General features: G+C 43.1%; 1 protein-coding gene across 2 annotated transcripts in view; it reads left to right on the forward strand.

Annotated features, from left to right (window-relative positions):
• Positions 1–24590, forward strand: part of LOC138964781 (dynein axonemal heavy chain 2-like) — an 81094-nt gene that overhangs the window by 2261 nt on the left and 54243 nt on the right. Inside the window, exons 3-29 of one of the 2 annotated variants that reach the window (XM_070336824.1) lie at positions 947–1032; positions 1414–1762; positions 2285–2449; positions 3286–3524; positions 4181–4372; positions 6013–6150; positions 6492–6599; positions 7509–7714; positions 8050–8179; positions 9077–9259; positions 9783–9923; positions 11740–11819; positions 12191–12337; positions 13307–13598; positions 15976–16251; positions 16831–16959; positions 17455–17666; positions 18135–18335; positions 18632–18788; positions 19456–19545; positions 20067–20315; positions 20914–21075; positions 21681–21803; positions 22128–22265; positions 22646–22728; positions 23140–23320; positions 23695–23833. In XM_070336824.1, coding sequence (XP_070192925.1) covers positions 947–1032; positions 1414–1762; positions 2285–2449; positions 3286–3524; positions 4181–4372; positions 6013–6150; positions 6492–6599; positions 7509–7714; positions 8050–8179; positions 9077–9259; positions 9783–9923; positions 11740–11819; positions 12191–12337; positions 13307–13598; positions 15976–16251; positions 16831–16959; positions 17455–17666; positions 18135–18335; positions 18632–18788; positions 19456–19545; positions 20067–20315; positions 20914–21075; positions 21681–21803; positions 22128–22265; positions 22646–22728; positions 23140–23320; positions 23695–23833 — 4596 coding nt within the window. Of the gene's footprint in view, positions 1–946; positions 1033–1413; positions 1763–2284; positions 2450–3285; positions 3525–4180; positions 4373–6012; positions 6151–6491; positions 6600–7508; positions 7715–8049; positions 8180–9076; positions 9260–9782; positions 9924–11739; positions 11820–12190; positions 12338–13306; positions 13599–14246; positions 14332–15975; positions 16252–16830; positions 16960–17454; positions 17667–18134; positions 18336–18631; positions 18789–19455; positions 19546–20066; positions 20316–20913; positions 21076–21680; positions 21804–22127; positions 22266–22645; positions 22729–23139; positions 23321–23694; positions 23834–24590 lie in introns of those variants that run through there. The other variant, XM_070336823.1, reaches the window with a different exon arrangement.

Below are 24590 nucleotides of genomic sequence, written 5' to 3' on the forward strand. Positions count from 1 at the left end.
GGGTTTGTCCATTTAACGCATGTAAAACGCGTCAGCGAATGTCGCTCATGTATGTATCAACGTTCAAAACAGCCGGGGCGCTACCTTTGAATAACATTTCACGGTGTCAATATGTTTGCTGTGACTGCATTCTTCTGGTTGTCGTGTCACGCTCTGGGTAACAGTGTGAGAGACCTTTTCAATAAGTCTTCATTGTCAGTCTAAACACCTACATGTGAAACGCGGTCCTTTCAGTTGCGAAATACACTTAGTGTGCCTATGTATGAAATGAAAATTGATCCATGGAAAGCTGTCGGTGTTTGTGTAATATTTTGCTAGCATATATTTTGACCATGACAGGTTGGCGACGCGCGCGCGCGTGTGTGTGTGTGTGTGTGTGTGTGTGTGTGTGTGTGCGTGTGTGGGAGGGGGGAGGTGTGTGTGGGGGTTTGTGTGTATGTAAGACATCACCAACAGAATGTTTGAGTAAAACAATGCCATGCATATAGTTTGCAAATGAGCGAACAAAAGCAGTTAACGTATTGAGCAGAAGTTGCTGACTAACAAACACACAAACAAGCAATCAACCATACAAAACACGTAAATCAAGTGACCGACAACCCAACCCTTACCCCCTTCCCCTGCACACTTCGGAGAGGTGGTGGTAGAGGCATGTGAAGAGGAGGGGGAGGGGGGGGAGAGACAGGGAATAAAGGAGCTTGACGAATAAAAGTATGGAGCGGTAGAATTCATTCTGAGTGCGAAGAAGAACCAGGATTCATGCTTCTTAAGAACCGAAGCAAGTGTGGAAAAGAGGAGACATGGTTTGTCAACTTAGTCTGAACCTTTTTGCAGGGAAATAATCACTGTATTGTCAGAAACTTTAAGATGTATTAAAACACTACATGTTTTGTTGAATCAGTTGAGAAAAACCAGTACATATTAAATTATTTCACGTTGCTTTCAGTCACCGATCAAGAAGAGGAAGAAACTGAAATCTACGACGCAGAGGGAAAGTTGATCCTTGATGCAGAAGCTGAGACTGCCAAAGTGGTATGCACTTATGCGTACGTGTGTGCATGCATGTACGTGCGTGCGTGTGTGTGCATGCGTGTGTGTGTGTGTGTAAGTGTGTGTGCGTGCGTGCGTGCATGTGTGCGTGCGTGCGTGTGTGTTTGTGTGCGCGCGCGTGTGTGTGTGTGTGTGTGTGTGACTGACGCTTGTTGGTGAATAGTGTTTGTGGTTTTGATGTTCGTGTGTTTTTTTCTCCATTGATGTCGTTGAATTTATTTATTTCTTTTATATCCGCGTATATGTTGGGTGTGCTTGGCTAGAGTGAAAGGAGTGAAAACCGCATCTGTCAAAAAGAATTCCCAAACTAAGGCAATACAATATTCTGTATTCTGTATTCTGTATTCTTCTGTATTCCCGCAGTGCGAGATGATCAAAGAGAGAATCGTGTGCCTCGGAGTCACGACAGAGGACTGGACAGAGACACACGAAGAGACTCTCAACACCTTCATCCAGGACCCAAGCATCCGTCTAATGATAGCCTTCAAACACGCCCGCCGCGGCTTCCGTCTGGAGTACAGGGCGCCGTCTTTCCAGGTGGATCAGATGTCTTACTTCATGAAGAACTCCGGAGTGACGGACCTCAAGCCAGAGAGCTTCCTGAAGAGCGTGCAATACGGGACGCTGCGGGGAGCCTACATTGAGAGTCTGCTGCGGAACATGCTGAACGTCTACGCCCCTGTCTTCTTTGAGAACACGTCTTGGCCGGACAGTATCCTTTGCCTTTGTATTATTATATTTCATAAATCACGATATGGGAAAATCATTTGTATAGTTTTGACCAAAGATGGGAACCAGGGCTGGGGTGCACAAAGTCAAAACTTGGTACCACCCTACTTGGTGGGAACTAGCCACGGGATCTGATTGGTTGAAATCCCATACAAATCTCAATTTTAACGAATTCGACCCCACGGCTGCGTCCCACTCAGCTGGGTGGTACCCTGTTTCGCTTTGTGCCCCTCCGCCCAGGTTATTATGAACAATGGTTCTGCATTTACAGGAAAATGGTGCCCCGTTGAAAGTAATCGGTTCATATTGGCATCTGGAGCAAAATCCCCGCACACAAACGGTCTTACTTGCTAACTCTCCTGCTCACTGCCTTTACATTGACTGCACATCATGTTGAATAATTTCTGTTTCAAACCAGATAAAAGAGAATAAACAAGAGATCCTACTTAACACTCAGCTCTCAGTAAGAACGATTGTGTGAGTCATTTTCCTTGACCAGCACAAGGTATCAAGAACGATTTCTCCGCCCAGCTACACAAGTTCCTGGCCAGTCTGACCGACACTCGCTGGAAGCTGGACGGCAAAACAGTGCTCTACGTTCCCACAGAGGGCATGAAGAGGCCGCCCCAAGTCGCCGCCAAGGACAAGGAACTCGTGCAGAGGCTAGAGTGTAAGTCGATCGTCTCCTGCCTGCAAAGGTTTATTGTACAAGGTCGAATGAGGGCGGAGAAGAGGTCGAGAAAGGGAGGTGAATTAGGAGATGGGGGTGGGGGTTGGTGCGGGTGTGGAGGTGGGTTGTGGTGGGGGGTGGCGGGGGTTTGGGTGTGTGAATGGGTGGGAGGGGGATTACAGGTAGGAAACCTTAAAAAAAAGTCAGGGTGAAGAAAGAGAAACTGAAACGAGGTTTGGAAAGGGTAGGTGAGGGTAGCAGTGGGAGGGAGGCTGGTATGGTAGCTCAGTTGTTAGAGCACTGATCTTCGGATCCAAGCTCGAGTCACGGGTTCGAATCAAGATCAAGATTGACAAGTGTCAGCGTTATATGACGACATCACGCCCCACCCCATTGTCAATGCCGTGGCACATCAAAGACTTCGTTCATTACTGCCAGAAGTGCAGGTGGCTGATTACACCATATCACTCACAGGTCTTGGAAGCGCGCTTATTGCTGCTGCTCGCTTTCCGCTGGGAAAAGGCGGCCAACATTTTCTTGTAGTAATGACAATGAGAAAAAAAGAGAGAGAGGAAAATAACCCTAAAACAAGAATGATAGGTCATTGGAACGTTTCATTTTTGACAAAACAAAACGTTACAGCCATTGTACTTCGATCCAGCGGTCTTTGAAGTCGACAGACAGACAAACACTCATGATACTGATAATTAATTTAGCCTTTTCGCTGTGAAGACGAACAAGTAACCGTATCCTTAAAAGCAGGTTCCTACTGGGGCTCGTGGAAATAAACATTTCGAAAGATAGAGAAGAACCAACATGTATGTTTTCTTTGGCAGCTTGCGTGATCCACTGGTCGCGGCAGATCAAAGAGGTGCTGACCTCGCAGGACGCCTTCAAGACGGCGGAGAGCTCGGGCCCGCTGGAGGAGATCGAGTTTTGGCAGAACCGCGTGGTTGACCTGTCCGGCATCAGCACACAGCTGGACATGGACAGCGTCAAACGCATCACGCACGTGCTGGAGCTCGCCAAGTCATCCTACACCGCGGCCTTTCTGCGTCTGGCCAGTCAGATCAAGGTCAATATATTTGCTTTACATATCTCTTGTTCATTTTAGGCTGTTGTTAATTAAGCCCAAATTGACTTCGCAAAGACTTTGCCAAAAATTCAGTACCAAAGCTTCGTGCAGCGAGCTTCGTGAAATAGACTACGCCCAATCAATATTAGGCAAATAGTTTGGTTGACATGTTTGTACTACAAAAGTCCTTTGGGACCACACAACAAACTACCAACCTGCCTATAACGACCCCTCATGGGACTGACCGACAGTTGTCATTATATACAGGTGGTCGCTATTGAAAGATGAATTACATTAAAACAAACATTAGTTGGGGTTACTTTGGTGTGGTCGTTGTGGGAGGTGGTCGACAGGGCAGGATCGACTCGATTTGGGGCGGCCTTGCTTCACGATTCGAACAGGAATTACTTAATCTTGATATAATTATGTAATGAATAATAAGATAATGCTTGCACATAAAACACAAACACACCATGATCATCTAGCTCAATATCAGATAAAAAAACAAAAATCAACAACAACAAGTGTATGAATAAAGCAATTGAAACGTGCGCTCAAAATGACTCGACCAATGGATGCCTAGTTGCTGAAAGCATTCCAAAATCTTAAATCTGAATTAGAAAAATGAACAATCCGAGAAACGTTTACATTTTCAGGAGGGCTTCCGACAGGCAGAGAGCAACCTCAAGTTCCTGACAGTGCTGAAAGATCCGTGTCATGAGCTGTCGGACGCCAAGCCTGCCGACATCCCCCGCATGCTGCCCAAAATCCTCAACATAATCCGCATGATCTGGGTCAACTCTGACTTCTACAAGTCGAGGGAGAGAATCACCGGCATCCTCAAAAAGGTACGGAAGAACGCCTGTGTATTATTGAGCCGTGAGAAGGTCCATACTTATTTCTGTAAGTGTGTATTGTGATGTGTTTTTTATCAGCATAATCTTTGTCAACTCCGAGTTCTGAAAATCACGAGAGAGAGTCACTGTCATCCTCAAGAAAATGAGGAAGAACGTATGTGGGTTATTTAAGCCATGAGGAGGTCCATATGTATGTCGGCCTATGGTTTTCAGTTTTGTTTTGTTGTTTTACATCACCATGATCTGAGTCAACTCTAAGTTCTACAAGTCGTGGGAGAGAGTCACCGGCATCCTCACGAAAGTAAGGTAGAACGGTTATTAAGACTTGGGGAGGACTATATCTCTGTACTGTGCATAGGGATGGATTATTTTGTGTAGCTGTAGTGTTTTTGTTTTACATTATATGCTTGATCTTGATCAATTCCGAGCTCTACAAGTCGCGAAAGAGAATCACCGGCATCCCCAAGAAGGTGCGGAAGAACGCCTGTAGGTTATCAAGCCATGAGGAGGTTCATATCTCAATCTGTACTGTGTCGAGATCTATGTAAACAAAAAATCATCAGTTTGACTTCGCACAACACCAATTTCTACAAATCGCGGGAGAGATCGAGTCACCGGCATTCTCAAGAAGGTCAGGGGGAAGAAAACCTGTAGGTTAATCAGCCGTGAGGAGGTCCATTTGTTTGTAGGTCTACTGTCTTGAGATGTTTTTTTTTATTTTTTTAAATTTTTTAATTTTTTTAATTTTTTTATTTCACCTTGATCTTGGTCAACTCTGAGTTCTGAGAGTGGCGGTAGAGAGTCACCATCATCACGAAGAAGGTAAGAAAAAAAGCCTGTCGTTGAATAAGGCAATTTTTCGTGTAGCGGAGATACAACGAAGACAGTTTTGTGAGCGCGCCAGCCCCGTTGTCTGCTAGCAGCAGAGAACTGCGCGTGTCTGCCAGGCCAGGCTTACAAGGGCTGGCATGCGCAGGTCTATGCGTCCTCTTTTTCAAGATTCCAGCAAAGAGAGAGGTCAGGTTTTTGTTTCTGCAATTAAAGGTAACATTCTTCCCGCGTGAACGGTTTGTCTCAGGTGGGACAAGGCCATCCCTCGACTTCCAATAATACCTGAACATTCAACAGCCTGACTTCTTTTGTGAAGATAAGGAATTCTTTGCTGAATTAATTTCTATAAAAAATTAAAAAATAAAAAAACCATGACTCGAGACGGGTAACATATATTCCGTTCTGTTATGATTTGTTTTCGGCCTGTCTATTTCTTTGTCTGTTCGTCTGTCTTCCTGCACGCAACCCTCTTTGTTCTGGAAGGGTTTATGTTGTACGTTAGTGGCTGAAAATATGGCGATTTTTGTATATATGTTGTCTGTGTGCAAATTAACAAAACAAAACAAAAACAAAACGAACAAGCAAGCAAACGAACAACCACGCACACACTCACACAAACAAACAAAGCAGCCAACCAACCAAACAACCAACCAACCAACCAAACAACCAACCAAACAAAAACGAAAAAGCAACAACAAACAAACAAACAAACAAACAAACAAACAAACGAGATTTGTCTTCCGCTCATACCTTTACAGCATGTACTCCTCTCCTCTGTTAACATATCTTTAATTTTTCAGTTGAGCAACGAAGTCATCCGTCGCTGTACCCGAGAGATCAACCTGGACAAGATCTTTGACGGCCATGTGACGTCAGGCAAGAAGTCGCTCAACGACTGCATCAGCTGCTGTGAACAGTGGAAAGACATTTACGACAGGGTAAATAGCTAACACTTTGATATAAACAACAACAACAACAACAACAACAACAACAACAACAACAACAACAACAACAACAACAACAACAACAACAACAACAACAAGACTACGACGGGCTCAAGCGTATCATTTTTGAATATTCTTTATTATCGGGATGTTCAAGATCTGCATGTGACGCAAGATTATAATTTGCAAAGCGACGTTCCATTTGTCACTTTTTTGGACGAAACACTACACCAAACGTGAGAAAGAACCAGAATTTGATTGTACTGATTTGACACATATTCAACAGCAATCTAATTCATCTTGAAAATACGCAATTTTCTTATTCTTGTTTCCAGATACAAAAGATCCATCACAAATACTCTCAGGTTTCATGGGTGCTGGACAAAAGCAACATCTTTGCTCAGGTGGATGCCTTCATTCAGCGATGCAAAGATCTGCTGGAGGTACGTCTGGTCACACACAACATGAATGTGTAAAGCCGAGCAGTAGTGACGTATGTTTGTACAGTAGTTTTCTACACAAACGATTGCAGACAGCGGACGAGATTTAATTTTGATGTGTGGTATTTATTTTTAGAATTTAACGTACGTCTCTTTGGGATGTTTCATGTCTTCAAAATATTATTTCACACTACGTTCCACGTCACCTACGAAAAATATCATATAAGTTGAACAACGATCATACTAAGGACTTGCTCGTAGGTTTGTGACGCTCACACTCCCTTTACTTTGACGCTTATGTTTGTTAAGTACCCAAAACTTTGCAAAACGGACTTGCTCGCAGGAGTGTGACACTCAGGTTTACTTTATTTTGAGACTTGTTGTTGTTGTGTACTTAACACAATGCAAAACGGATTTAGTCATAGGTTCATGACCGCAACACGGTGGCCTAGTGGTAAGGCGTCCGCCCAGTGAGCGGGAGGTCGTGGGTTCGAACCCCGGCCGGGCATACCTAAGACTTTAAAATTGGCAATCTAGTGGCTGCTCCGCCTGGCGTCTGGCATTATGGGGTTAGTGCTAGGACTGGTTGGTCCGGTGTCAGAATAATGTGACTGGGTGAGACATGAAGCCTGTGCTGCGACTTCTGTCTTGTGTGTGGCGCACGTTAAATGTCAAAGCAGCACCGCCCTGATATCACCCTTCGTGGTGGACTGGGCGCTAAGCAAACAAACAAACAAACAAACAAACATAGGTTCATGATTCAAAGATTCACTTTATTTTGACGCGTGTTGTTGCAATGTACCCAACAGAAAGCAAAACGGACTTGCTCGCAGCTGTGTAGTGTATTTGTGTAGTGTACTTTGAGGCTTGTTGTTATGTACCCGACACAATGCAAAACGGACTTGCTCGCAGGTGTGTGATGCTCAGATTCATTTTGCGCGTCAAGAAGAGGGCTTCAAGACAGAGATGCCTCACTTCGGCGGTCAGAAGGGTCCGGAGATCACACGCAGTCTGCTGGACATTGAAAGCCAGCTGGACAAGCACATCAGCACCCTGCGCAGCATCAAGAGGACCATCCTGGATGTCAAGGCCACCTCATGGCATGACGACTTCAACAGGTATTGATGTTTGCATTCTAGCTAGGCAATAAGCAAAAAACAAAACAAAAACAAAACCAAAACAACAACAAAACAGAAATGTTTCGTTATAATCTATCTTCGTTCGGCATTGGTCCAAGTTATTGAATGATTATTATCATGTTTTCGGTATTGTTTGTTTAATTAAATCCTGGCCAGATCTGTGATGTTCTTCCGAACTGTTTACACGGGAAGCAGTGGGCCTTTAATTTGGGCTTGGCACTGCAAAGAGCCTCTTAAACGATCGAGTACTCCAATCAGGATAATACACAGCCCCGTGCGAAGATGACTATAAGTAAGTCACGGTGTTGTTGCAGGTTCCGTGCGGGCATCAAGGATATGGAGGTGATGATGCAGAACGTTATCTCCGCTGCCTTCGACACCGTCACCTCTGTGGAACAGGGCGTGGAGCTGCTCGACGTCTTCATGCATCTCAACACTAGGGAGGTGGGTTCTGGCTGGTTTGCTTTTTGATCTGCTGGGTTGTGTGTATGTGGTTGGGGGGGGGGGGCTGTGTGTGTGTGTGTGGGGGGGGCTGTTTGTGTGTGTGTGGGGGGGAGCCTGTGTGTGTGTAGGTGAGTAGATATAGCAGGAGGAAGAAAGAGACGTTCGGTGGTAAGATTGAGAAAGAGAGAGATCTATCTATATATATATACGACTAGTGTCTGTCTGTCTGTCTGTCTGTGTGTTCACGATTCACGGCCAAAGTTCTCGATGGATCTGCTTCAAATTTGGTGGGCATATTCAAGTAGACCCCGGACACAATCGTGGAAAATTTTGAACACGTGCGTGCTCTCAGCGCGCAGCGCTGAACCGATTTTGGTTTTTCTGTACATCCATTCCCAGTAACTCTTCCTTATCTTCTCCAGTGTTTTGCGCGTTTATCTCCCTTCCTTCGTACGGTGCGCCGGCGAAGCCGGCGTACACCCGGCAAAGCCGGGTCCCCGGCGAAGCCGGGTATTCGGCTCTACTTCTTCCCGGCGAAGCCGTACCCGGCGAAGCGGGTATTCATCTAGTCCTAAATAAATGAGAGAGAGAGAGAGTAGATGAATGAGAGAGATTAATGCGTTTGTGTCTATGTATATGTTTGTCTGTCTGTCTGTCTGTCTGTCTGTCTGTCTGTCTGTCTGTCTGTCTGTCTGCCTGTCTGTCTTTCTGTCTGTATTTACGGGTTTGTTTATCTCTGACTGTCTGTGTCTGTGCGTGTGTCCGCGTGTCATTCAGCCTGTCCGTGAAGACCTCTGTCTGATATCCGCGTCTGAGGTACACAGACGTCAACTCTATCTGCAGCAATAAGAATTATCTTTCGCTTTCATGTTTAGATGCACACTTCTATCATTGCAGGCGGTGCGGAGAACGATCGACAAGAAGACTGTGGACATGTACAAGCTGTTCCAGGAGGCGCTGAACGCCGTCAAGACCGAGCTGACCAACAGGGCAATACCGTCCTACATCGCACGGCCTCGGTTCGCTGGACCTGCCAGCTGGGCGCGCACACTGAAGCACAGGATTGAGCGTGACATGTTTGTAAGTGTATAGTGTACTATGTAGACTTGTCTTTATTGACCAACAGGGCAATGCCGTCTTGCAGTGCACGGTCTATGTTCGCTGCCCATGCTAACTTGGCGCGCACACTGAAGCACAGGATTGAGCGTGACATGTTTGTAAGTGTACAGTGTTTTGGAACTTTTCTTTTGTTTTGAGTTTCTGGACTTTTTTGTAAGCGTGTGATGTGTCTTGACTTTAACAGGTGTCTAGCCGGCGAGAAGAAACGTCGAGCTACATTAAATAGCTCGCGCTCTTCGCCGGCAGACAACTTTGCAAAGCCTGCTGTGAAGGGGAACTCCCGCGTCAACCTGTCACACTATGAACACATGTTTTTATTATTTTATTTTGTGTGTGCTTCTTCTTCGTTATTGTAGACCGCTTTTTATATAGATTATCTTTTCTTGTTTTATATTCTAATGTCTGTCTACATGTTCAAAATAATGAGATCTTCTTCGAACCACCTCTGCGAATTAATACAATTTAATTCGATATTGCTTTCCAGATTATGGACCGTGCTCACTTCTTACCGTACGTGGGTATGGGCGGCGAGGTGAAACACCAGTTCCAGCAGCTCACCATTGTGCTGGAAGACTTCACCAGGAAGACCTACTACGAGTGGGAGGAGGACATGGACAAGGTATTTGCTGAGTTGGCTTTTTTAAGTTGCATAAATACAATGCCATAATTGAGTGTTATAATAAAGGAGCACAACAAGATAAACTTATCAATGTGCTCTTAGAAACAAACGAGTAATGTGGCGGACGATATTGTAAATGCATGATATTTAAACCAATGATAACAAGAACAACGACAACGAGAACTATAGCAACAATGGTACGGAAAACTCACACACACACACACACACACACACACACACACACACACACACACACACACACACACACACACACACACACACACACACACACACACACACACACACACACACACACACACACACACACACACTGTCTGCGCAATATAGCTGCTTGGAATATTCACAGGCCTGTATAACATCACTGATATACTCTTTGTCATCAACATGGACCTTATCAAGATAAACAAGAAGCTGTTGAGACCGAATCAGTTGTCCGTGTAATTGTTTTCCCTTTCCGTTTTTTAAAGTTTTTTTTGCCAGTTGCACGTTTTGCACGCTTGTATCCAGCAGAGTCAAAAACGAATTATAGCTATTTCTCCTCAAGATTAGGTAACAATGTGTTTGTGAGCTTGTGTGTGTGTCTGAAATCCACACATGAGATTTTCTCTCTCCATGATATGAGTATTTTCTCATCACAAGTATTAATTTTCTTCTTTTTGATTGTCTTTTCAGGACAGTGTAAGTATCTTTTTATTTTATTTTTGTAGTAGTCACTAGTTCTTGTGCGTCTTTTGCTTTTCTCTTGCATGACCTCATTAAGATTTTATTCGACCTTCCATGGTTAATTGACTTGCTGCTTGCAATCTGATAATTAGACAGGAACAAAATCACGTCCAGCTCACATACATTGTACTCATTATCTTATTTTGACAATAATTTATAGACTACACAAGAATGTGTACTATACAAAAATGTCTACCTTTAGAGAAAGACTCTTCCACAGTTATGTCTTTAAATTCACGTGTTATAGATACTTTATGGTGAAAATCAAATGTACTAATCGTCAATCGTTTCTTGGACACTGAAAAGCTATGTGTGTGGCATTCTTAATTTTAAAGTTGCTCTATCTAATAACTCGTTCTTTGAGGAGTAAATATAGAAAGACACAGTGGGGCAATAATTGTAAGAAGTTAAACCCGTAGACAAAATTAATCTGAGACTAAAATGTCCCCGACAGAAGCTAAGCATTCTGCATGCTTATATATTACGAAACAAAAAAATATTTCTTTATGACTCTTGATTTTGTTATCAGTCTATAAGTTTCGGATTTAAGCATACTACTAATACGTATGCGGAGATGGGTTATTCTCCAGAGCTTTATACCATTTTGTGTCATGCATTCTGAGACCTTTGAATGATTATATAAGGTATATTAAATGGCAAATAGAATGTATTCACTTTATTTTGTTCAGAAAAAAAATCCAGTTAGATACTAATACAGACATGCAACAAAAAACATTGTTACCATTGTTGTCTTCTTCTTTTTTAGTATTTAAATCCATGTCGCATTCTTTGGTTTTCATGTTACGAAGGTTATGTACTTTGAAATGCTTGTAATTGACTGAACGTAGACAAAGAAAATGTGCAAGTATTTCTAATTCTTTCTAATTATTTCTCTGCAGGCAAAGAATGTATGATTATGGTACCACTATTCTTTATTGAAATCAATGTGTTTGGTTAAAGTGTCTCCGTTTGATTAAGAAATATCACCTTCGTAACATATGGTTTCAACAGGTACACAGTTATGGAGATCAAATAACCCATAATTATGTTGATGGTAATTACGGATTTTCTCTTGCAGGAGCCTCACAAGATGCTGGAGAAACCCCTGATGTGTCGCAGTATGGAAAGACCTCCTATGCTGGACATCAACTTCAACAGGTGAAACATCAGCTTTATTGGGAAATGAAAGATGTGTGTGTGTGTGAGAAAAAGGTAGGAGTAGTGTTTGTCATTGTGTGTGTGTGTTGGGGGGAGGGGGGTGGGCGGGACGTGGGGGGTTGTGTGTGTGTGGTTTGCGTGTGTGTGTGTGTGTGTGTGTGTGTGTGTGTATGTGTGTGTGTGTGTGTGTGACATTAACTGTCAACTAAAATCCATAGTACTGCTTTCATTTTCGAAAAATGTCATTTTCAACGGTGAATTATTGTTTAGAACAAATGTGCGATAATGCATTTTTCACACATCGTTATTTTAAGAACAATTCCTATATTTTCTCTAAACTTGTTCTTTTTTTTCTGTGGCTGTAATTACAGATGTCTGCTGAAGATGTTCCAAGAGATTCACTACTGGCAGCGCCTGCTGTTCGAGATTCCCCATTACGCGCTGGACGTGCACAGCAGACGTGAAGAACTCAGGAACCTGAGAGAGCACGTACTCCTTGTCGTCAGAGACTACAACAGGTAACGCCATGGTTTTCAAAGCTAACTTTACCGTTTCCTTCAATGCTCAAACTCATAGGGCAAAGTTTACTTCGCGGAATCTACTTCGCGAAGCTCGTTGCACGAAACTTTGGCATTGAGTTTTGTTAGGGTTAGAAAACAATATTTTGTGTTTGAGTGTGGCCATGCTCTCCGGGGCGCACAGTGTCCTTGCTTTTTCTTCGAGACATTCCATCTACCTGTGAAGCATTTGTGTGTCTCTACATTCAGTTAACAAAAGAAGAAAATAAGATAGAATGGCGGTTTGCAGGATAGGCTGAAGAATGAAATGGATGACTCACTGAGGACGTGAATAATTTATGTCTAAATTTATTGATTTGTTAAATCTTTGGTTTGATCTTTTATTAATTATTTGATTGATTGGTCGATTGATTGATTGATTACCTTTTGATTGCTTTCTTGATTGCTTTCTTGGTTGCTTGCTTGCTTGCTTGATTGATTGATTGATTACTTTCTTGATTACGTTCTTAATTACTTTCTTGATTGCCTTCTTGGTTGCTTGATAGATTGATTGATTGATTGATTACTTTCTTGATTACGTTCTTAATTACTTTCTTGATTGCCTTCTTGGTTGCTTGATAGATTGATTGATTGATTGATTACTTTCTTGATTGCTTGATCGATTGATTGATTGATCGATTGATTACTTTCTTGGTTGCTTGATCGATTGATTGATTGATTGATTGATTACTTTCTTGGTTGCTTGCTTGCTTGCTTGATTGATTGATTGATTGCTTTCTTGATTGCCTTCTTGGTTGCTTGATAGATTGATTGATTGATTGATTACTTTCTTGATTACGTTCTTAATTACTTTCTTGATTGCCTTCTTGGTTGCTTGATAGATAGATTGATTGATTACTTTCTTGATTGCTTGATCGATTGATTGATTGATCGATGTCAGGACCACTCTATTGATTGTTTGCCTTGCAGAATCATCGCCGCCTTGTCCCAAGAGGAGCAGAACCTGTTCAAGGAGCGGATCAGAGTGCTGGACAAGCAGCTCTTCCTGGGGTTGACCAAGCTGAATTGGGTCTCCAAACTAACGGCTGAGATATACGTGTCCGAGTGTCGCATCCACGCCTTCAAGGCGCAGGTCAACGTGGACGAGTACAAGGGATCCAACATGAACATCCAGGAACTGTGCGTCAAGATCTCGGAGATGCTTCTGGTCAGGATCGACCCGCTCTTCGTGTATGAGGACCTCAAGTTTGATGACGATCAGGTAGGGTCGTCTTGTTGACCGTGATGGTTCATGGGGATAGGTGGAGTGGGGGCAGTCTGGTAGTTAAGTAGATATAGCACTGCATCATGAGCTGTGCGTCAATATATTTGAGATGCTTCTGGTCAGGATCGACCCGCTCTTCGTGTATGAAGACCTCAAGTTTGATGACGATCAGGTACGTACACTCGTCTTGTTCACCGCGATGGTCCATGTGGGTGGGTGGGTGGTGGTGGTGGTGCTTGTGCTTTGTTGGGGGGGGGGGGGGGGTTGGTGGTCTGGAATCTGAGTAGATAGAGCACTGCCCCAAAAGCTGTGCATGAATATATCTGAGATGCTACTGGTCAAGATCGAACCGCTCTTCGTGTTTGAGGACATCACGTTTGATAAAGATCAGGTGCAATGACAATGATAGTTCAGGGTGAGGGGTAGGTCGGTCTGGTAGCTGAGTAGATAGAGCACTGCACCGTGAGATGTACGTCAAGATATCTGAAATGCTTCTGGTCAGGATCGACCCACTCTTCGTGCATGAGGACCTCAAGTTTGATGACGATCAGGTACGTACACTCGTCTTGTTCACCGTGATAGTTCAGGGTGAGGGGTGGGGTGGGGGCAGTCTGGTAGTTAAGTAGATAGAGAACTGCACCAGGAACTGTGCGTCAAGATATCAGAGATGCTTCTGGTCAGGATCGACCCACTCTTCGTGTATGAAGACCTCAAGTTTGATGACGATCAGGTACAATGGCGGTCCACGGGTATGGGTGGGGCGGTCAGCAGGGCTGGTGTGCACGAATCGAAGCTGGGTGCCACCCAAATTGGTCGTAAGCGACCGCGGGACCGACTTGTTTGAAATCACAACACTTCTGAATTTCAACCAATCCTATCCCGCTGTTGCGTACCACCCATGTAGGTGGCAATCAGGTTTGCTTCGTGCACGTCAGCCCTGGTATATGAGTAGATAGAGAACTGCATGCACTTGTGACCCTCGAATCACACGTTCGAATCCAGGCCGGTACAGACACATGTCAACTTTATGTCATGACTCAGTGACAATTGTTATTGTTATATGAAGCCTTATATCGCGCGCGTATCTCCAGACTCGGACTCAAGGCGCAGGGATCTATTTATGCCGTGTGAGATGGAATTTTTTACACAATACATCACGCATTCACATCGACCAGCAGATCGCAGCCATTTCGGCGCATATCCTACTTTTCACGGCCTATTATTCCAAGTCACACGGGTATTTTGGTGGACATTTTTTTTATCTATGCCTATACAATTTTGCCAGGAAAGACCCTTTTGTCAATCGTGGGATCTTTAACGTGCACACCCCAATGTAGTGTACACGAAGGGACCTCGGTTTTTCGTCTCATCCGAAAGACTAGCACTTGAACCCACCACCTAGGTTAGGAAAGGGGGGAGAAAATTGAATAACGCCCTGACTCAGGGTCGAACTCGCAACCTCTCGCTTCCGAGCGCAAGTGCGTTACCACTCGGCCACCCAGTCCATATCCGCAGCTGTAAAACATAATAGACTTCGGTCATTCTGCTAGAAACGCAGGTGGCTATAATTACACCTGAACACGCACACACCTGGTTAACACTACTTTTGTTGCTGCTAGTTCGGAGGACGCAACCCGCATTTTCCAGTAATGATGCGGTACAGGTTGAAATGAAAAGGAATGAAGTTAGAAACTTGATATATCAATATATTAGGAAGCTTAGTTAGGTCCAAGAATCACACCAAGGTCAAGATTTGTTACAGCTTGGAAGAGAAGTATATACTTTTAGAATGAGACTCCTTGAAAGGACGTTTTCTTTTGATTTCGAGGAAACTATATTCTTGGACTGTGATATATTTTAATATACAAAGTTATCATTATTGCTCTCTCTTTCTCTTTCTTTCTCTGTGTCTCTCTCTGTGTCTGTCTGTCTGTCGGTCTGTCTGTTTGTCCCTCCCTCTACCTCTCTGTCGCTCTCTTTGGCTCTGTCTGTTTCTGTCTTCGAGATGACTGTCTCCCCTGTTTTTCTCTGGCTGTCGGTCTCCCCCCCCCCCTTTCTGTTTCTCTCTCTCTCTTTTTCTGTCTATGTCTGCATCTGTATCTGTATCTGTCTCTCTCTCTCTCTCTTTCTCTCTGCCTGTCTGTCTGTCTGTCTCTGTATCCCTGTTTTTGTTGCTCTGCCCCCCCCCCCGCTCTCTCTCTCTCTCTCTTTGAAAAAATCATGTTTACATTGCTTATTCTGTCACCCTCGAAATATAATGTTCTTTTCAATTCTCTTTTCTCTGTAACCCCTTCCCCCTTTTCCCCTCCTCCTCTCCTATCCCTCAACAAGACTTGCAAAACCTCACTAAAACCCAACCCATCTCCACCACCAGGCTCGCCACCGTGAGCACACCCAGAAGCTCCTGAAGCAGACGCACGAGGACATCGTGTCCATTATGCGCCAGGTGTACAGGATCTTCCAGATGGACGGGGCCGAGGTGATGCAGCACTGGCACAGCTATACGGTCAAGATGGACCGCATGGCCGAAGAGTGCATCCGGCTGAACGTCAAGCACTCCCTGCAGGAGCTCTCGAGAGCCATCAACGGGGACGGGAAGACCGCTCCCAATCCTCTCTTCAGGATCAAGGTCATTCTTGAAGGCGACAAGGTGAGATGATGATGAATGATGGTAGGGGAAAAGTTGTTGTTTTTGTGGAGTTTGTTTGTTGAAGGCTTGTTTGTTTGGTTTGTGAGTGGGTTTTTTTTTCTCGTGTGTTTGTTTGTTGTTTGTTGTTATTGTCTTTTGTGTGCTTTTGTTTTGTGTGTGTTAAAAGTATGGATATGATGTGTGTCGTTTTACGCTTGTTATTTACTAAACTAATGACGACACAACATGAACGAAATAGTGTATACCGAAAACGGGTAAAGTTCGATAAAAAAAAATATTCTCATTAAATTCAACCAGTGTGTTTTCTTGTTTGTCTTTTTAATTTGAATGAAAAAATAGCTTTTGCATCCAGCAACACCTTACTTAGCTTAAGCAAAACCAGATTGTTCATAATATGTCGCAAGCTTATAGAAATGTATATTGCTAATCAAGAATAACCAAAGTTGCATTGACCACATTTGGACTTTTACGATTTGATAAACGAAGGGAAGTAAGCGCTCTGAATGTATTTTCTACATTTTCTAAAAATTTAACAAATTTTGTCCTAAATCTAAATTTGATGATTTTTTTTAAACAAAGGTGGAGTTTTCGCCAACATTACGCCAGCTGGCCAGCGTCGTGGGCGCAACGGGGTCACATCTCACTCGGGCCGTCGCTGACATTCCTCGTCTGCCAAACGTTCTCACGTTCAAAAAGACAGACAAAGCGGTGAGTAGCGACTGATATTAAGTTATGTCGGTTTAGATGTATGCAAATGGCGACAATTTAGAGTTGCAGTGTTTGTTATAAGGATGATCATATTTACGTAAAAGCGTTTACTTTTCTACTGTGTAGGTCAACATGTTTAATTTTGAAGATGTGTGTGTATGTGTAGCGACTGATATTAAGTTATGTCGGTCCAGATGTATGCAAATGGCGACAATTTAGAGTTGCAGTGTTTGTTATAAGGATGATCATATGTGTGTGTGTATGTGTGTGTGTTTGTGTGTGTGTGTGTGTGTGTGTGTGTGTGTCTGTACATCTCTCTCTCTCTCTCTCTCTCTCTCTCTCTCACTCTCTCTCTCTACCTCTCTCTCTTTCTCTCCCTCTCTCTCTTCTGTCCTGAATTATTCTACTGTGCCATCTGAATGCCGTAACATTTCCATAGCTAAGTTTTGTTTGGCATTACTGGCAAGTTGTGCTTTATTCATGTCCTCCTATCAGCCCATCTTTGAGATGATCTCGCGGGACAGTGAGTGCCAGAAGATCCAAAAGACCATCTCAGCAGGTATGGCCAACAACGCCCAACACCTGCAGAGTTACCTGTCCACCTGGGACAACTACCGGGAGATCTGGGAGATCCAGAAGGATGCCTTCATCCGACGTTACCAGAAACTCAACCCCCAGGTAGCATCCTTTGATGCTGACATCGGCAGGTAAGAAACGTCTTTAGACCGTGTTTTTTTTAATTTATTTTTTAATTTATTTATTTGTCACTGGTGTGGGCTGCTCCAAAGGAGGCTTCAATAGAAATCATTAGAAAACAATTGCGTTCGTTTGACCTTTTCTTTTATCGCTTATGACTGTCAGTCAACTTAATAAACAAAAACGAGATGTGTCTATCATAGCAGTGTGACGAAACAAGAAAAATGATGCCGCATGGCTCAGTTTAAACGGTAGTATGTTCGTTTACTATGGTGGATTTGCTACTTTTACTGTGACGATAGGGACGCGGGCCTTTTATGCTTAGGGGCAAGGAAACTAAAGCTTCAAATTACTGAAATTTTGAGAAGTTGAGGCCACTTATATTTATCGTTTAGGTTCAGGTTATAACATTTTCTTTTAATTTCAACATAATTTCGGACTAATCTTTAATTAAAAAAAAATAATTCTGAACTTTGCAGATACACCGAAGTGGCCAACAACGTACAAGCACAGGAGACAATCGTCAACATCCAGTTTGTGCTGCTTGACTGCTCTCCCTTGAAGGCGGCCATCTTGGCGCACTGCCAGGAGTGGCAGAACAAGTTCACCACCCTGCTCAGTGAGATCGCCATCAACTGCCTCAAAGAGCTCGACGAATTTCTCAAGGAAAACACAGAGAGGTAATGACTGGATATTAAATCGATCCTTGTGAAAGAATCCCCGCAGGATTCCAACTTGATACTGACGCGTCATGAATTAAGCACGTTCTAAAAAGGGACCTTATTGTCGCCCCTAGGTGGTGTGCATGAGAACTTGCCCCCTGGATGGAATCCAAGTACTGGGTCGAACTGGTCGATATTTCAAAAGCATCTGAATTTCAATCAATCCGACACAGCCAGCCCTTGGTTCCCACTCAGTTGGGCACTGTCTCGTGCACACCACCCCTGATTGCTGTTCATTCTACTCATTCCCATAGGATCAACCAGCCACCACAGACGCTGGACGCGCTGGGCGAGAGTCTGGAGCTGTGGGAGAAGCTGAACGGAGAGAAGCGCGCAATAGAGGCCAAGTTTGAACCCCTCAGCGAGCAGTTCGCCATCCTGGAGAAATACGAGGTCCCCATCCCTGAAAACGTAAGTTGCACGTCTTCTTGTTCTTCTCCGTTTGTGTGTTTCAACTCCCCAGAGCGGGCTCACAAACATGCAACACGATATGCACTACAAACAGGTCATACGTACTCATGATTGCAAAGACGAAAAGCCGAAAGTTGAAAATTATACAGCGCCTGTTGTACGTTGTATAATTTATAACTTCCGGCTTTTCCCCTTTGCAGTCAGGAGCACCAATGGCCTGTTTGTAGTGCATATCATGTTGCATGTCTGTGACCTTCACTAAATGTTGCGAGGACGAAGTTGTTGGAAAAAAATTTTTTGAGGGTGTAAGCCTACTTATTATCAGAGGAGAGATTTTAGTGGTGCTCACACCAAAGCTCATGACTGAGAAATTGACGTTTCCTTAGGTGTCTGCTTAACTTTTTTTAATATTTGCATGTTGTTTTAAATGCCATTATGTCTAGCTTATGGAAAGATCATTGCTTTATATTTATGTTTATGTAAAGTAAGAGATCAGGGAGAATATTTTTTGCTGTCATAAAATGTTTTAGTTTTCTAATTAACATTTACTAAAAGGAAAACTAGCGTCTGCTTGGCAGTGAACATAAAATGGAGTGACTGTTCGTTGAAAACTAACAGGTCACGAGTGCCTTATGAGATTCAGTGAAAGTTTCTTCCTACATTTCAGGTGGTGGAGATGCACAACGAGCTTGGTGGCGTGTGGCTGGCCTTCCAGCAGGCTCTGATTGACTCAGAAATTATGCTCAAGAAACACAAGGTAAAGCAGGCAAAGCAACAACAACAACAGCAAAACATGGAGAGAGTTGTTAGTGTTTTCATATACTAACAGGAGAAAACAGTGCTCCATTTTTCAGGAAAACATTGAGTCGTTTTGGAGTTTTGATGTGGTAACTTCAGAAAACGCGCCCCGTTTCCCTGCCAAATATATCTTAGTCTTGCCCCTTCAATCTTCTTACACACCCATTCTTCCGTTTGCCTCTATTTTTGTCCCATTCCGCTAACACCTCGATCGCATGTCTTAACAATGAACCTCATTTTTAGTTCAGGAATACAACATTTGCTGCCTCAACGCCAAAATTGTTGGACAGTGGTTCGGCAGTAATATTGAAAAGTTTGTTTCTTGATATTAATCGTCCTAATAACCCGGGAGGGTCATGCGGGACTTTCAGATACATATATTATTGTTTAGATATCAATACCTTACTCGCACATCACGGGTCACAGCTTGATAACATACCAATTTTTAAAAAATGATTCTGAAATGTCTGTCCAAAACAGGAGCGCTTCAAGGTGAGCTTGCTGACACAGTCCGACGAGTTCAAGAAACAAGTGGCCAGCCTGCTGAAAGGCTTCGTCAACGAGGGACCCTTCGCCTCCACCATCCCCACGCAAGATGCGCTGCAGAACATCCAAGAGTATCGAGAGCAGCTCGAGGCCCTGAAGGCGCAAGAAAAACAGCTGCGGCGGGGACTGGGCATCTTCAAGATCGACCAGCCTCCATCCAAAGAAATTGCCTCTCTTGAAAAGGTTTGTTCGCTCTGAGAAAAACAGTAGCCGTGAGCAGGGAAACACTTCCTGATTTGGACAGTTTGGGCTATTCCTTTTAATATTTGTTTTAGGTTTTATGGAGTCAAATTTATTTGCGAAACAAAAGGTTTGGTAAAATTACAACCACTAGACATATTTATTTTAAGCTTCTAATTTAAACTCTATATCCCAGGACACAGGTTGTGTAAATTCCTTACATTCGACGCATACCGAGTTTTGGGGATAAATCTGTCTACTGCATCAATATACGCATCCTTTTCTCTTAGTTCATGACATTTGTCAAGCATTTTGTTAAAAGTGTCCAATATGCCCCCTTTTCTTATGCGCTGTCACACTTATCCACAAGACAAGATACTTTAGTTTAAAAAAACCTGTATTCAATTGTTATCGTGACATACAAATTCTAGCATTTGGGATTCTAACTCAATCATAGTGCACAGTGAAATCATAACAGTGGTAAGTACGATGGCGGACTAAATCGAAATAACCATTTTAGATTATTCTAGCAATCAGAAAAGCAAGATACAAAAACAAATGGGGTGGGGTGGTAATACAGAAGGATACTTTTTTTTTACAGGATCTGGAGACGCTGGAAGCAGTGTGGCAGCTGACGCAGGACTGGGACAGCCACTGGACCAAATGGAAGACGGGTCGCTTCGTTGACCTGCAGACACCCGAGATGGAAAAACTCTCAGACACCACCTTCAAGAAGCTCCACAAGCTTAGCAGAGAGCTCAAGGTAATATTCACGGTTTGGAAAATAGTGTTGACAAATGAAATAAATAGATACTTATTCAGTTACGGCCTCTGTTCAAATCAAACATAGCGTGAGCAGCTCACACGAGATTACTTTCAAGGCGAGCACAGACAAATGATACCGTCAATACCTATCTTGAAATAGTGATCATTTGATTACGACACTCTTTAGGACAGATGATTAAAAAAATTGCAGCATAAGAATTATTCCTCGAGGTCAGAACAAGGTCAGTCCTTCCTTAATTGAGTTGGACAATGATTTGACTCGTGTATTGCATAGCACAATTATGCAAGTGCAACCAGCAAAGAAGCGTTATTTCCCTCTTGTTCAAATATTCTTTCGGAAAGCATATAATTATAACTTTCACCATAGTTTGCTAAAATACTGGATACTGTTTGAACCTCCGATGGACGGCTATTATAGCAGCATCCGTGAGATGAATGTGACTGTGATACTTGATCGGTCGAATACAGAAAAAGAAGAAGGGGAAAAAACACAGTGTTTGTAATAGGCAGTGGTACAGTTCCGTTTCTAGTCGTCTTAGACCCCAACCCCCAGGTAGTATCTTTTCAACTTGTTGTTTTCAGGACAAACACTGGGATATTGTGGACACGAGCAAGTCTCGAGTGGACCAGTTCAGACGGACCATGCCTCTCATCACTGACCTGAAGAACAGGGCCATCAGGCCTCGTCATTGGGACCAGATCCAGGTTGGTAGATGTATATTAATGTGTTCACTCATTTTGAGATGCTTGCCTGGAAGCTACAGGCAAAAACCTAAGCCAATCGTATCTGTATTGAAAAAAAAAGTTGATAATTTTTTTTATCCCAAAACCTGCAGACAGAAATGTTAGCTATTCTTTTTTCTCTATAGCTCAAAATATCAAACGAACTTACCCTCATCGAGTCTTTTTGAGATGTCTGCCCCGACCATACAGAAAGCGATCTCAGTCAATCCTATTCTCAATGAATAAAATCTCCAGCAATCCTATCCTCAGTGAATCATGTTGAGATGTCTATCGTGTACACTACAGACAGAGATGCAGCGGCAGTACGAGCCCGAGTCGGATGACTTCACGCTGGAGCGTATCATCGAGTACGGCTTTGACCAGTTCGCTGAACAGATCCACGACATCTCGGGGGCAGCCACAAAGGAGTTGGAGATTGAAGAGGCAAGTGAATGGAACAAAAACTTTCTCCCTTCTTTCAAATCAAACATTGTTAGAGCTGTTCACACGGGATTACCGAGTCCGATTGTACTTGCTTCATTTTAGGCTGTATCATAAATACTTTCATAAACATATTAAAAATGTCAACGTTTGTGCAACTGTGTTCAAATATAAAGAACAAACCCACCTGCTGTATACACTGTTAGCAGTAAACAATGTGTGTGTGTGTGTGTGTGTGTGTGTGTGTGTGTGTGTGTGTGTGTGTGTGTGTGTGTGTGTGTGCGCGTGCGCGCGCGTGTGTGTGTGTGTGTGTGTGTGTGTGTGTGTGTGTGTGTGTGTGTATATAAGTGCGCGTGTTAATTTATTTCTTGCACATACTACAGGGTCTGGAAGCCATCAACCAGACCTGGGAAGTCACGGACTTTGACATCGCTCCCTACAAAGACAAGGGACACTTCAAACTCAGGTGGGTTGGAAACAATTTCCAGCTGTCATGTTTGTCTCCGCTCTGACACAGCAAAAAAGTTAATAATCTATGCATTTATTTAGATATACTTGCTCCGGTTTCACAAAATGCCCATGATCACTGAGTAACTCTAGTTTTCTCGATATACCGAAGAATCAACGCATTACTGATCAAAATTCTTTTTCTTTTCCTTGTTTTGATATCTTGCTATCGAGGAATAAACTCATTACTGATCAAATTTTGTTTTCTTTTAATTGTTTTATACTATTTGTAAGCCTATACATGTCTCTCCAGTAGCCTACACAGACGATTAGGTCGACATTCTTGTGAATGTTTTGTTTTGTTTATGATTTAAAGGTACATGTCCCTTTCTTGTTATTTAAAAACAAATCTATTTGTATTACCTTGTAGGAGTACAGAGGACGTTTTCACCGGCCTGGAAGAGAACCAGGTGAAACTGTCCACCATGAAGGCGTCTCGTTTCGTCAAGGCTTTTGAACATGACGTGGACCGATGGGAGAGAACTCTGTCGCTCATTCTGGAAGTCACTGAGATGCTGCTTCAAGTACAGAGACAGTGGCTGTATCTGGAGGTAATTTTTATTTTATTTAGGATAATGTTATTTTTACTTACAGTTTTGTTGTATTTTTTTTTTGGGGGGGGGGGGGGGGGGCTTGTCTTCGACACTAACACTGGTTGATGGACGGAATCCGCCGAGAGAGAGAAAAAAGAGAGAGAGAGAGAGAGAGAGAGAGAGAGAGAGAGAGAGAGAGAGAGAGAGAGAGAGAGAGAGAGAGAGAGAGAGATTTGGTCGTTATCAAATATTATCATGAAACGAGTGCATTAAGGATTGCCTTTTACGGCAGGTTGTCCTTATTACAAGTATTGAACACATTTTGAAACAGCTCACTTTCACTTCTTCAGATCATGTTATACTCATTGTTTCTAAATCTGTTTTACAAACAGAATATCTTCTTCGGCGAAGACATCCGGAAGCAGCTTCCAGCAGAGTCAGCCCAGTTTGACAGTGTGAACGACGGATGGAAGGAGGTCATGACTCGACTGGACGGAGTGAAGAATGCACTGAGGGGCTCCCGGCATCCTGGTAGGATTTGAAATAATATTCGTTATTTGACCAAAATATGACATTGTACACAGATCCAAACAATCGAATTGAACAATGACTGTCGATATTTGTGTCAAATGTCATATTTTGGTCAAAAATACAAGGGAGCAACAATGTACAAATCACGAGAATTTTTTTATTTTTGACATATCATGTTCAGAGATTTGTTACATTTTATGAGTGTGTTTTATAGAGATTGTCAGTTTTAATGTTTGGATCTTTTTGAAGTATTTTTCAGGAAGTCACCAAGTGTAAATGCTAAAGATATTTATTTTTTGATTCATAAGTTAAATGTGCTGTTTCTCACATATTCAACAAATCAGCTTGGCCACATAACAGCACGTGTCCATGTGTTATGACAAGGCTTCATACTCCTCAGTACCATCCTGAACTCAGGTCAAAATGAGTTCGGCTCATTCTCTCCCTGACCGGACGCGACAGTCCTACGCAAATCTATCAAAACTAGGAATACAGAGTTATCTCCAGGGGCGGATCAGTTCATTTTATGGGGGGGTTTCCAAAAGTATATTGTGAAGATATGGGTGTGAAGGCGCGAAGCGCCTAGCTTGCTAGGGGGGTCCGGGGGCATACCCCCCCCGGAAAATTTTGAAAAAAAGGATGCAAAATGGTGCAATCTGGTGCATTCTGAGGATGATCATTACCAGTTTCAGGCAGCAGATTTTGTCACTGATTAAGACCCCAACATTTGAAACTCAACCCCCAAAAAACCACAAAA

The sequence above is a fragment of the Littorina saxatilis genome, linkage group LG4, assembly GCF_037325665.1.
Source record: "Littorina saxatilis isolate snail1 linkage group LG4, US_GU_Lsax_2.0, whole genome shotgun sequence".
Lineage (NCBI taxonomy): Eukaryota > Metazoa > Mollusca > Gastropoda > Littorinimorpha > Littorinidae > Littorina > Littorina saxatilis.